The 14910-nt window shown below is 41.6% G+C and overlaps 1 protein-coding gene across 13 annotated transcripts in view; it reads right to left on the bottom strand.

Annotated features, from left to right (window-relative positions):
* Positions 1-14910, bottom strand: part of DOCK7 (dedicator of cytokinesis 7) — a 171458-nt gene that overhangs the window by 152025 nt on the left and 4523 nt on the right. For all 13 annotated transcript variants that reach the window (XR_013230236.1, XM_077333511.1, XM_077333499.1 and 10 more), the window contains exon 2: positions 11110-11215. Coding sequence is in view for 12 of the 13 variants with exons in the window: in XM_077333511.1 (XP_077189626.1) it covers positions 11110-11215 (106 nt within the window). In the remaining variant the exon portion in view is untranslated. The remainder of the gene's footprint in view (positions 1-11109; positions 11216-14910) is intronic.

Raw genomic sequence — 14910 nt, 5'->3', positions numbered from 1 at the left:
CCCCGCCCACCCCAGACCGCCAGACCACGCATGTCCCGACTTCCGGACATGCGTGGCTCTCCTGCGCCTCCCCCTCCCCCCAATCCTGACCGCCCTCTCGACTCCCGCTGCCTGATGCCACACCGGCCCATCCCCACACTCCGCCCTCCACCCACCCCTCCTGAGCGCCGCCGCGCAACCTCCCCAAACCTCTCCTTCTTGCCCATTTTTAGAAATGGGCTTTGTTTCTAGTATTATTATTATATAATAACAAAAGTTATTTAGTTTACTGAATTAATGTCCTGAAACATGACTTGGTGCATTTAAGAATTTCACATCAGATAATCTAACATTTAAGAACTGGAGATCATGTTACTGCAATTTAGCATCATATGACAAGTATTTCACAACATTACATTCATCTTTACTCATAGCGAAAATATGTCACTAGAGAACCAATTTTAGAGCTTTTTAACTGTGATAAGACCATTGGGAGACAGAGTGTTAACCACAGCTAGAACAAAGAGTCACTCATGAAGGCTACCTTAGTATAAAAAAATACTTCTCCAACACTTCTCCAACACTGCATATATTATAAAGGAATATTCTTAAGATATAAATAAGCTACTCCAAAACAAAGATGCACATAGTCATTAACTAAAGATACACACTTGATTTATTTGGCTTATATAATTTATTATTTTTCATACAGTTCTAGCAAAACACATCCATATGCGTGGAGTTAAAGGTTGTCAATGCTTTCAAAGCCCTGTTTCAAAAGTTTATAACTTGACTGTTCCAAGAATGTTCAAGTGTTTTGTCTTTAAGGCTGTTATTATTCACTGTTACATCTTCTTACTTGCTTTCAGAATAAAACTCTGATTCATATTGACTTTGTTCTTCTCTGGATGTCAAACATAGTATTTTGCTATATTTTAGTGCCTCTCTTAGCCCACCAAAGCTTGTTTCTTTTTGCTGTCTTACTTGCGTCCCTGCAATATCATCTACTGCTACAGTGATGTGTTAGGTAAGCATGTCTATATGTTATTCCACATGTCCAACACTGTTGTATTTACTGGTGCCATTTCATTTTTAAAATGTTCTGGAATTTGATGCACAAGTTATTTTCTCCAGGCAGGACAAAATGCTTGGCAACTGATCAACAGAGTGAACCCAATCCATATCCTTTGTTCTTAGAACCTCTTACATGCTTTAGCGATCCCATGGAAGAAATACTGAATCAACCATATGCCTGTGCAGATTAGCAGGTAAGCTGCAGGCCTAGGAGGATCTGGGTTCAAATTCCAATTCTGCCATGCAGATCTTGGGCCACCTGTCTCATAGACTAACCTTCTGCACAAGGTGCTGCAAGAATAAAATGGTAGGGAGAACCCAAATAAGCAATTCTGAGCTTCTTAGATAAAAATAATTAGAAATGGTGCATTGTGTGTTAATGTACTTTCTGTTAATACATAATGATTAATTATAGAGTTATACAGGATCCACACTTTGAGGGTGTAATTCTGAATTGGGCCAATAAAACCTACCTGTATGTCTATATATAATACACATAAGATGCACTGCACCTGTAGCTAGAAGTAACACCCACAAAATACTGGCATCTGTTTCAGTATTCACCAGTATCAGAAATTAAACCGCAACAGTGGAGAAAAAGAGAGGTGTGTGTGAAGGTATAACTTCCTGTGTTCATTTATTGCACTTATATCACTTTTCTTTATCCTACCAGCCACACCCCACCTACCAACTGCTTTCCTCAAGGCAGCGACTCATACATGAACCAGTCATCATAAGGACAAAGGTTTTCCAGGAGGAAACCCTTCACAGAGACACCACAGGCTTGAATAATGTTCACCTCACTCTAAAAAGAAAGAGAACAGCAGCAAATAAGGCAGGGAAGGTAAAGGAAATAGGCAGATCTCAAACTGGTGCTAAATGGAGAGTTCAATGAGCTAAATAAAAATGACCAAACATTTTTGATAACATGTCTTCATCAGATACAGTCATTCTATGCATTTACCTGTTCTGACAAAGACCTCGAATACAGTCAGATGTCACAAGCTCCAATTAAGCCATGATTTGTGCCAGAACAAAAACACATCCTGTTGTTTGGCTCACATCCCTGGCTCTTTTATCTTCTCATGTGGAGAGTGATTAAGGTTCACATGTGTACTACATAAATGCAAGATCCCATGCAAACTGTGGGGAGGAACAATTATTGTTAGCTTTAATAGCTTTTCTCCTGACTTGCTGGTTAAATTTTCTTCTCAGGTATTCTTCAAACATCATGTTTTTTCTTTGCTATACTGGAAGCTTTAACAAGCAGGCTTTTATAATTTATAATAATTAGATAACTATAGGACCGCAACCATGGCCCAGCCATCTCAGGGCAATATGTATCAAATAAAATCAACATCGATAAAAACAGCTCTATAAGTTCCCTAAAATCAACATCCCACTTTCTGTTGCACCAACATTGCTCCCCCACCACACACCATTAGTTGCCAGATCTAGATGGTACAGGAGAGAGTGGAGGGGGGGGGGCGGGTTCTTGGACGTTTCTGACTATGGCAGAGGTCAGGAAGGCTCCACAGAAATGTTCAGGAGGGCATTTTCATAAAGTGTTAAGAAATGTAGTCAAATCGAACAGTTCAGGAGGGCACTTTTATGAGGTAATAGGATTGCATTTTACTATAGGTGCTCTGTGGGGAAAATGGCAGAAATGACAGGCACAGGTTCAGAATGTTCAGGCATGTATGGAACTGACCCTGTGCAAGCAGAGACATCAAACTCACAGGGGACATCCCTTTCCCCAATGTTCCTCTACATGCCATACAAGTTATGTGTAGATTGGACCTTGGGGATCTGTTATGTTCGCCCCCCCCCCCCCGAAGATGCCCCTGAGAAAGTGCTTTTGGGAGAAAAGTCAGGCACAGATTCAAAGATTGCCTGTGTGGTGGAACAGAAGAATACAGTGCAAGATGTCATCTCTTCCATGGCCATCCTGAACAGGGAAGAGGAGATCAAAATCAGCTCCAGTAACTGAACCCTCTCCCAAATGGTGCACATCCTCAAGCCCTTCCAGGATGGCATCAACATTCTCTGCACCCTTATGCACTGAAGTCAGGCACAGAGGGGATCGTTGTTCTCCCACAGATCAAGCCATTGGTGAAGAGGTTTCAGGTGGGCACCACTACCAGGTTGCATCCACTCTGCAAGCAAGGGGTGGGGAAACAAGCTGGGCTACATTTGTGGCCCCTAGATAAAAGGCAGCACAGCTCTCCTGAATACAGAGCTCATGGAATTAAAGTAGGAATTCTGAAAAGAAAAAAAAAACATACAGAAGGCCAACAGCCATGGCTACAGATGTGGCCAGGGGGAACACTGGGTAAAGAATGCTGGAAAGGAGAAAGAGGAGGAGTAGGAAGAGGAGGAGCTGCAGTCTAGCCCATCTGCCTCAAAAAATCCCAATCAGAAAGAAGCCCCACTACTGGTTGTTAGTGGTGAACTGGGAGGTCAGAAGCTGCAGGGGTTCTAGCCCTGTAATGGTGGAAGATTCAGTAGTGATGATGGTGTGAGAGTACTGCCCCAAATCCCCTGACACCTCTGACCTGAGTCCACCTAACACCCAAAACCCAGGAGGGGAAGGGAGTTCATAATTAGGAGGGTATAAAATGTGGGTCCTCAGTCAGGGCATCCAGTAGCTAAGCCCTACCGCTTGGCACGAGCCCTGAGATGGGGTGGCTAAGAGCCATATGTTCACCTAACACCTATCCAAGTTTTTTCCTGGGTAAATAGGGCAGCCAAGCTTTCACCTCTCAGCAAAATTATATTTAAATAGCTCCTCTAATTTTGCTGTTAAGAAAAGTGCTGACATAAGTCCACATTTTGGGACTCCCCCACCCACCCTAATAAGACAGGTGCAGATAGCCACAAATGAAAACCTGCTTGTGGACCTGGAAAGAAACTTCATTAAAAAAGGAAGGTAAATGAATTTGCTATTGAATAAATATGTTTTCTGTGGGATTTGAAGAATGAGGATAATTAATTACAGGTACAACTAAATGACCTGCGTTGTTCAACATGTAAACATTGAAGATGTGGCTAAAGAGCATAAACTAAACTGCAGCCCAGTCAGGCACCCCATCTTTGCCATGTTCCTGTAGAACGAGGGGGCAAAGGGGGGCCTGCCAGCTTCTGCTGGTAGGGGTGGTGGTGGAGGGACGGGGCTGCCATATGGGGGCGGCTCCTTCTGCACACACAGCCCTTCCTAGCACCCGGTGCATTCTTGGCTATATCAGGCATTGCTGCTAATATTCAATAAGTACATGCAGCAATACTGCTGATTCACAACAAACTATTTCACTTTCAAAGTAAATTAAGCTGCTTTGAGTCTCTACTGGGGAAAGAGTAAGATAAAAACATCTAAACAAATAAAAACATCTTGTTTCAGTTTTGGAAGATCCAGCCTGATTAAATTCCCCTTGGTCATTCTATAGTAATATCAGCCAACAACCTTTCTTTTCTTTCACAGAGTAGGCGAAAGATTTATGCAATCTGAAGAGAAACCAGAGTATGTGTTTCACAGTAAACATCTGCACAACAGACTGAAATTCATCAGGCATGGATACATAGTAATGAACAAAAGCTAATCTGTTCAATCTCTGCTTAAAATTAACATTTTCAGAAATAAAAAATATGACTGTAGTAACGTTTCCACAAGAGAAATCAATGATCCACTACAGCTCACATTAATTGATAAGTGAACCAAACTATGCAGCATATTGAAGTTCAGAATATTGGAGTTCCCCACCCCACAGCCCCACCCCCAAAAAAACAACCTGCAGAACTACTTCAAATCAGAGAAATGGCATAGAAAGGGAACGACAATAGTTTAACAAGAAATTGTTCATTGGTGTCACAGTGCTGGGGCAGAGGGTCCAATCCCCTCTTCTTTCACAGCGGCTTTTTAAGCCAAAGAACATATCTGAAGTTGCAGCTGAACCCTAATGTCAACTGTAATTTTGCCCTTCAGTTGACTATATGGGACAACAACAGGTGTATATCACATAATACCAGAGATGTAAAATTTCTGGAAATGTTTAAGCCATGGAAGGTTTCCCACCCAGAAATTCTAGGAAATAATTCTAGTAAAAGTGTCTATAAAAGAAATTCTAGGGGGAAGATGTAACTATATATGGAATACTTACTTTATCAATCCTATACTTATTTTATTGCTTTAATAACACCTAATATACCAAATTTAATTTACCATATAAAATTGTTCTACTTGGAAAATTTCTGAAATTATTAAAGATTATAAATGCCTTGTTTTCTATAAGCAAAATTGTAAATATACCCAATACTAAGGAGAAAGAACTGCAAACTGCAGCACCCTATGCTACTTCAGCATGTATGCTGACATTTGAGATATAACAGAGAAAGTAAGCTAAAAACTGAGATCACGGTTTTTGACGTTAACAATAGACATTATTTGGACAGACACATTATTATTATCATCATGTGCCACATTTTGCCTCATGTCAATTCTTGCAGTTATTTTGGGAGATAGAGTTGCACTCCTGATCAGGGCCCCTCCCTGCCCTGGGTGCCTGGTTTGCTTGTAGTTCTCTGAAGTGTGGAATATTGTGTTTGTTACGATAATGGCTATCAGTTTGTTCTGGCTGGAATGTAAACACTGCCTTGCTGCGGCCTGGCACCTGGATGTTACTTAGACTGTCTCCTCGTTTAACACTCTCTTGGATCAAATGGGTCAACTGTGGGAACTGGAACTCTCACTCGAATTATGTTGTGGGGATGAGGATATAACTGTCCTGATATCCCAAGACAAAGTTGTCTAGAAAATGCTTTTGCCTGAACATGATCTCCTTTCATTGATGTCTGCTTTTCTTCAATAAAGCCTAACGTCAGTTTTATTCCATCGTTTTGGATTCCTGTTCCAAGTAAACTCTGGTCTGCGTACCACAGCACTCCACTTTCCTAGCTTGTTGAAACAAAACAAAACAAAAAAATCACCTTTCCTACCATTTTGTGAAAAACACAAAGAATTTAAGAAAAATTCTTAAACTCTGAAATAGAGATTCTCATTTTATATACAATTTATTTATTATTTAAAATTTCACTATAGAAATTAACACTGTCCCCTAAAACACCAAAACATCTTCAAATTATAGTAGTTGGAATAAATGTTATTTATTGTGTAACCCCTAATGTTACACTAAGTTTATGCTATGGTGGTCCCCAACATTTTTAGCTTGAAAATACCTTTAGAATTCTGACACAGGGGGCACAATCACAAAATGGCTGTTGCACACAATGTCAGGGAAAGAGGTTATACAAAACTGTAATAGTAACTATTAGACATTTCAGGCAATAGGGGGGCACGCTATTCTTGCCAGTTGAGTCCCCATCACCGGAGACAGACGTGGTCATGGGAACTGCAGTGTTATGAGGATTGTCAAATAAGGGAGTTTTAGCAATCAATTACTTGCAATAAGCAGACTGTATTGAAGGAAAATATCTTTATTGAAAGAATAGCTAACTGATCATCACAGGGTTCTTGCTAAGACTAAAGATCCTACCTCTACAGTCCCCTTATCTGCCCCTCCAAAGGTTTTGGCATGAAGGCATTTTCCTGACCAAATGGTCAGGATGGATGTAGGCGCCTGCAAAGTTGTAAGGATGGTGAGAAAGGTAGTTGTTCCCACAGCTTCAAACACAGGATCTCTCGATAAAACCCTAGGCTGTTGTCAATCAACAATGGATCAGACAGGATCAAAGACCAGAGTGATGGGCAGATAGGACAGGAAACAACCTGTGGCAAGGCAAGCAATACAAGGCAAAAGTATAAAATATGGTCATGACATCAAACAACCCATGGCAAGGCAGGTAAAGATAATATAGGCAATACATGGCAAAGGCATAAACTATGGTTTTGGCACCTGCAAGCAGGAAAAGGTTGACCCCCATAGCACTGTCTCCCTGAGACTGTACCAGCCCCTGTGCAAGACTGCACATGTAAAGGCAATGTATTTCAAACATGCAGTCTGATAACTAGCAAATTCTTGTTCAGTGTTTGAATTAGACCCCCAGCCTGAAATGGACAGGGGCAAATTCATTTAGACTGACAGAATAGCAAACTTTATCAGGGAATGTTGTCAGACAATCTTCTTCCTGGCAATCACCTCACAATTCTATAATCTTTCAATTCGTATTAAAACTGAGGCCTGAAGTCTTAATTTGTAACCGAAACTAGATTTGCATCCTCAATGCTAGTAAGCCCAATAACTACAATTAGCTTAGAGGGTTAGGTAGGGCTTAGCTGGGCCATGATGCCTTCTCCAGTCAATTAAACTTTTCTCTCTTGGCATAGCTGGTAGAAATGTGTGAGCAGGATACTTTTCTAGACAATGCCACAAGATGGCAAGATGAAATTTTACCACTCTTGATAAATCTTGCTCTAATTCTAGTGCCCCACTGGGCAATGGTAAACGTTCAAAGAAATGTCTCAGAAATGAAAAAAATAGTAAGAGTCATTGACCTTTTCATACTTAAATTAAACAAGATTTACCAAATGTGCTAGCTTTTATTTAATTTTCCCCTGACTTTTACACTGCCTGTCAGGTGATTTGCAGTCTATCAGATCACTGCATAGTCAGATCATTTGTTCAACTTACTGCCCACTCACAGACTGCATGAACCAAACATGAATATACAATAATGTTCCCCAATCATTAAAGTATTCAGTGTGGACCAGAAACTAGCTCCAAGTTGTAATGTCTAAACTTCAGAAGTCTCACTGAGGTTCAGTGTGAATATTTTAAGTGTGCATTTTCAATATGCGAACTATAACCTCTTTGGAATGAGTTCAGCCTCCCTGATCTAAGTATTTTTCTATTTTACTTGAGATAAGACAAAGCTCAATCTCTCTTGCTGGCAAAGGCATGTCAGAGGTTCAGTTTTTGTCTTCTGTAAAATTTTTATCAAGTATAAATAACTAAGTGTACCTAAGGACACCAAGGCAGCAAACAGATTAAACCAGCCTTTCTCATCTTTTAACGTTAATAAACTCCTCAAATATTCTTCAGGCTGTGAGAAACCCTGGACATGACATCAGAAGGCTACATCTTCCTGCCACACCCAGGAAGTCACGACACCAGAAGTGATATCAGCCAGGCTCTCCCAATGGATGTGATATCATGATCCATCACTCCCCAGCCCCTAAAGCTAGAAACAGCATAGCAGCCTATTCCACTGGCCTGGGAACAGGGCTGGCAAGCATTTGCCTCTCCATTGTCCCCTGCTACCCCCCCAAAAAAAACAACAGTTAAGTTAAAATAAGAGTACTTACCTACATGGACTCCAGTCACTACCACATGCAACAAGTCTCAGCCAACAAGAATTTTTATGACTGGAGGGCCCCCCCCTCCCCTGTTTCCATCCCCTTCAAGTTCATCACTAGCCATTTTGGGAGAGGACAGCAGGTAAACATAATCATATATGATTATATCACCCAATACATTTTTTTCAACATTTAAAAATATTTTTAAAATAATTAACTCACACCCAATTGAGGAATCCCTTCTGGGGCTATCAAGAAACCCCAGGGTTTCACAAAAACCCTGTTGAGAGAGCCTGGATTAATCCATCATTCCAGGAGCAGGCTCCACTATTCTGAATATATCTTCTTTGTGTATACTTCTTAAATATTTTTTTCAAAGGGTTTATCTTCAACAGTTGTTAGGGAAAGTTAAGCTTACAAGGTGTGGCTCTACAGTGGCTACAATCCTTCCTCCAGGGCCAGAGACAGAGGGTGACACTAGGGAAAAGATCCTCCCAATGTCATTCCCTGATATGTGGGTTCCCGCAGAGAGCAATTATCTCCCAAATGTTGTTTAACAGCTGTACACGCTCCCCTGTCCAGCTAATATGAAGCTTCAGGCTGGGTTGTCATCAGTACACTGATGACACTCACCCATATCTGCTGATGGGTGGCCATCCATCTACCCACCCCCCCGAGTCCTTGGCCAGATAGTTACAGGCCACTGAGATTGGGCAGAGTCAGCTGAAATTAAATCCAGCTACGATGAAAGTCCTTTGGTTGGATCATCGTTTGCCAGATGGGTTGCTGCAACTCCCGGTTCTTGATGGGGTCCAACTAACACCTTCAGCAACTATCAAGAGCCTAGGTGTGATACTGGATGCCTTACTATCGGTGGAGGCTCAGGCCACAAATACTACCCACCAGGCTTTTTATCACCTTCACCAGGCACAGCAGCTGGTGCCCTGTCAATCTTCAACCTAGCCACTGTGATTCATGCAGCAGTCACCTCCAAAAAGATGTGATCTACCCTGAGTCACTCAAGACATTGCAGAATATAAAAGAAGAATAAGAATAAGAGTTGGTTCTTATATGCCGTTTTTCCCTACCTGAAGGAGGCTTAAAGAGGCTTACAGTTGCCTTCCCTTTCCTCTCCCCACAACAGACACCCTGTGGGGTGGGTGAGGCTGAGAGAGACCTGATATCACTGCTCGGTCAGAACAGTTTTATCAGAGTCGTGGTGAGCCCAAGGTCACCCAGCTGGTTGCATGTGGGGGAGTGCAGAATCGAACCTGGCATGCCAGATTAGAAGTCTGCACTACACCAAACTGGCTCTCACTACACTAAACTGGAAGGAAGGAAGGAAGGAAGGAAGGAAGGAAGGAAGGAAGGAAGGAAGGAAGGAAGGAAGGAAGGAAGGAAGGAAGGAAGGAAGGAAGGAAGGCATGTTTTACGTAAAATAGTTTTGTTTTATCCAATGTACCATACAGAGGAGGGTGAATAACTAATTGCTTGACTTTACCTTTCAAATCCAGAATATCAAAAAGACCTTTTCACTTTCTCTTCCATTCTGCACTCTCTCTCCCCAGCTAGAGAATTCCACCAACAGAACAAACAACCTGATGGTGAATGGATACAGCTGAGGCGGGTTGGAGGTGGTTTATTTATTAAGCACTGTTTTATTGTTTTTATTGTTTGATGTTTTATTTGTTCCCTTTTATATTGTAAACTACCCCAAACCCAACTAGGGCTTGTATAGAAACCTAATTATAAATAAATAAAATCAGAAGTGGTTTCTAACATATTAAATTTACCACTATTCTTAAAGAGAATGGAGACTAGTATTATGCACGTTGCCTTCTATTATCTTACAGAGCTGTAACTGGCTGAATTAGTTACTTTGGCAGACCCCTGACTCAGGCAACAAAGTGCATCTCATTGAACATATTCAAACAGAAAAATAAATCACTATACTGTTCTCAGACACACTGGAAACTCAGAATGTCCACAGGTATGCACAAAACCAAGTCATGTTTGTATTATTAATAATGAAGACAGCCAGGTTAATTTCCCAAACATAAACTGTTCCTATAAGGGCTGATTCTCGCTTCACCTTTTTGATGAGTATTGATACACTCTTTGCAATAATTAAATGATTATCCAAACCCTAACAAATCTCCCGATTTCAATTATTTTAAAGGCATAGGCACAAAAATTTTACACATATATATCCTTCATATATAGAGCCTTTTGTGGTGCAGAGTGGTAAAGCAGCCGACATGCTGTTTGAAGCTTTGCCCATGAGGCTGGGAGTTCAATCCCAGCAGCCGGCTCAAGGTTGACTCAGCCTTCCATCCTTCGGGGTCAGTAAAATGAGTACCCAGCTTGCTGGGGGGTAAACGGTAATGACTGGGGAAGGCACTGGCAAACCACCCTGTATTGAGTCTGCCAAGAAATTGCTAGAGGGCGTCACCCCAAGGGTCAGACGTGACCCGGTGCTTGCACAGGGAATACCTTTACCTTTATCCTTCATATGAATGGACACTCATTTATTTTGTACTTGTGTATTAACCAACCAGACATAAAATGGGAAAAATATTTAAATTAGTTCACTCTGAAGAAATGTAATCTTGGGATAATACAGCATTAAGGAAGCATATTTGTAAGTACAACCTGGAAAAAATTCCAGTTAGTATATTTACTCTTAGATACAGCTTAGATAACCTGTGCCCTTAGCCTACATATTGCTTATAAACTTAAATTTTACTTACAGTTGTGTGATGAGATACACTGCCTCCAATGTTAAGATTCTTGAGAAGTTGCGGAGATCCACCATATTGTCCTGAAATTTGCTTCCTAACTTCAGCTGCCACGGTTCTGGGGGGGGAAATTATTTTACTGCAATTGATTGATATACTAATTGGGGTTACTAAGACAATAAGAAAGATACAAATGCTATAGAAGTATGTTCTGTAATGGAGTTGCATCTGTAATACATCAACACATTGATCTTAGTTGATCTACACATGGGTAGATCATTATAATTATTCTTTGTTAACATTCTGGAGTGGACCCAGCCAGCTTTTCACTCAGACTCACCCAATTCCACATGGGCTTTTGAACATGTAGGCCATAGAATTCCCCCACCCACTCATACAGCCTTTTTTGGTTGTCACAAGTGAAAAAATAAAGCCTGGATGTATCCAACCCATCATGGGTTTTACATAGTGAATCATCAATTGAATCCCAGGACCCTGTCTCCATTCCCTAGACCAGTGGTCTCCAACCTTTTTATCACCGGGGACCACTCAACGCTTGACAATTTTACTGAGGCCCAGTGGAGGGGGGGTAGTTTACTCCTCTACTCTCAACCACTGCCCTAACGCTTTCTGACTCTAGTCACTGTGGTAATGTTTAAACATCCCTTCAAAATAAGATACAGACACGCCACAACAATGAACATAAGGAACATTTTATTTTCATGGAAATTTTAACTCATGACAATGACAAATCAATGGGAACCCCGAGCTTGTTTCTCTGCAACGAGATAGTCCCATCTGGGAGTGATGGGAGACAATGACACCCGAAGTGTGTTGTAAAGGGCCGGGGGGTTAAAGTAAAGGGCCAGGGGGGGAGGCGTCCTTCGTGGCCCACCTCCAATTAGTCGACGGACCACATGTGGTCCGTAGCCCACAGGTTGGGGATCGCTACCCTAGACCACCTTTATCTTACCTAATTTACAACAATTGCTTTTAGTCAAAGAGAGAAAACAAAGTAGAATGAGAAAACAGGGGCAAAAAGGTCTAGAGGAAAGAAGGAAATAAATGTAATTGGAATAATTGACTTCTCTGGGCTCCCTCATTTTAAATCCTTTCTGCCCTGGCTATCCCAAATGACTAGCCAGAAATCAAATAGTGACATAAGAAAAATATAAGCTAAATGTTTTTACTATTAACCACAGTAAGGTGAGTACAAAGGCGGACACAGGCTAGCTAAAGTTAGGTGTCTGACAAGGGGTCTTAATGCATGAAATTGACAGCAGATTCCAAGTAAAGAGAGAGGTACTGAGCTGGTAATGGCATGGTGCAGTGAAGATCTGGTCTATGAGCGGTCATTAGGTTTACATTAAATTTTGATCAAAAGAAGGCCTAGATTTGAAAGAAGAAACTAGATGTCTTTGAAAGAAGAAACTAGATGTCTTGATTGCACAACTAAGCTCCCAGTGTGTTGCCATCTTTATACAGCTTTCACTGTATTCATATTTGGCTAAGGGCTAAGTGGGCGGAGATTGGGCAGGGCCAGTCCAGGTGAGGGGCCAATTGATTAATAGAATCATAGAATCATAGAGTTGGAAGGGGCCATACAGGCCATCTAGTCCAACCCCCTGCTCAACGCAGGATCAGCCCTAACCATCCTAAAGCATCCAAGAAAAGTGTGTATCCAACCCCAATTAGCCCCTCACCAGGACAGACAGCAGTTCTAGCCAATCAGGTGAGGGCACAATCTAGGCCCTCACCAGCACAAGCCAGAAAGGCTTCGAGGCCCTCATCAGGACAGGCCAGAAAGCCACGGGGAAGCAACAGGACACTGTGAGTAAAGACGGAGGCCTTCCCCTCGGGCCTAGAAGCTAGGCCCGAGTGGAAGGCCACACCAACGCCGGGGGGGGGAGCAGGCCTTCCCCTCAGGCCTAGAAGCACATGGGGGGGCCCTTTCACGAACGAGCTTTGAATCTAGTCCTGAAAATAAAAGGAAACTTTCCCTTTCTTCTGTAGTGTTTTTTTACACACCAAGCAGCTCACAAAGATGTGCTTTGTAGCTCAATAGAAAAGATCAGTGATAATGGACAAAAAACTATACAGTAATTAAAGACTTACTATGAGAAAACACTGAAGCAAAAAAGAAAATTGGTTGCCTGGTCAGTGACTATGGGTTGTGTTCTATGAAAACATTATGTATCAGGAAACCTGTTTCTCAAACCTAAGGAGCCTTCTACCAGTGAGAGAGTCCATGCTGCACAGAAATAACCACAGCTAGCATATTTGGTAGAATTTAAACCAACTGTCTAACATTCAGATACACACACACACACACACAAACTATGAAAAAGATATATGATAGGACTAGTATTGAGAAGACCTTATATGGAGCACAGCCCTATAAAACAGCATAGGTTTAGCATCTAGTCTTACAGAAAAGTCTGTAAGAAATCCCATTCCACAATGCCATAATGAATTGCAGGAACTATAAAACAGGCCAACTTCTCCAGTACTGAACCATCACATATAGTGAGTTCCACTCAGTCCCTCTCTCAAGCAGCTTTAAGGCTTGTTCTCCTGGGTTCTGCAAGGTGAAAGTAGTCAGGAATGTTTCATGCTGCCTTAACTGCTGCACGGTATGAACTTACCTGCATCTGGGAATTCATGGACCACTTCAAATGCCTGTTTTGTACAGTAGATACTTAAACTGCCATCCTAAACAGAGTTGTTATTGTTGTTAGGTGCGAAGTCGTGTCCGACCCATCGCGACTCCATGGACAATGATCCTTCAGGCCTTCCTGTCCTCTACCATTCCCCGGAGTCCATATAAGTTTGCACCTACTGCTTCACAGTTAGGTCCTTCTAAACATAATTAAGTGAATAGGATTTGAAAGATGAAATTCTACATAATATAGCACTTTTATGCCTCTCTGTGAAAGGCATTTCTAGTTCAGGGGAAATTATTGCATCTAGAGAGAATTATCCCATATGGTCAACGTATCTTGGACCATTTATGTACTGGGAACTTCACTGCCCCAGCTCCTGCACAGGAGCACAAATCTGGGGTGGATGAGGTACACCAGGCCAAATGCTCCCCCATATGCATGCAGGAAGAGGTGGTGCAAACTGCCACGACTAAAACACCAACCTGCAACACAGCATGAAACCTTCAGTGCATAAACGGTCATTGTGGTGAGGGTGGGGGGGGGGGGAATCCCCAAAGTCATATTTAAGTTATGGAAATAGCTTCCTTTGCTTACCCATGTGAAATGCATGGTTCCTACATCTGTAGTCACAGAAGTAAAGTTTCTGTTGGGTTTTACATGTGATTCAGAAAAGAGTTCTCAAAGAGAATTATCAGCAATGTGCCCTTAACCGTGGCTGTTCCCAAAATGTTTCATTTTCTGCAAAGTAATTGTTCCTGGTTATATATGATAAATTCCCTAGACCTGGTGACAGATTGATATTTCTGAATTTCTTGGCATTTGAGATGAATTATCTGACTTGGTCCTACGTACTGTTGGTCAGTTGGTGAGACATAGCTGAGTGGATGGTGAGAGAGTAGGGGAGAGCAACCATTTCTGGAGCCTCCATTTACATCAATAGGAACATTTTACGTTACCTATCCTCTTTTGCTTATGTAATATTATATTATAAATGAAAGCAAGACTTATGTAAGTGAGCACAGGAGTATATATCAAGAATAGAACTGACTGTTAAGTATAGCTGTGAATATTTTCCTAGATCTAACTAATTACTGTCATTTTAATACCAGGGCAGGAGGTTCGGATAATATGGTATTAATATTTATTCATG

Source organism: Paroedura picta, chromosome 4 (assembly GCF_049243985.1).
Source record: "Paroedura picta isolate Pp20150507F chromosome 4, Ppicta_v3.0, whole genome shotgun sequence".
In the NCBI taxonomy this organism is placed as follows: Eukaryota; Metazoa; Chordata; class Lepidosauria; order Squamata; family Gekkonidae; genus Paroedura; species Paroedura picta.
The sequence above is the reverse complement of the archived record's forward strand: the minus strand, read 5'-3'. Positions and strand labels throughout refer to the sequence as shown.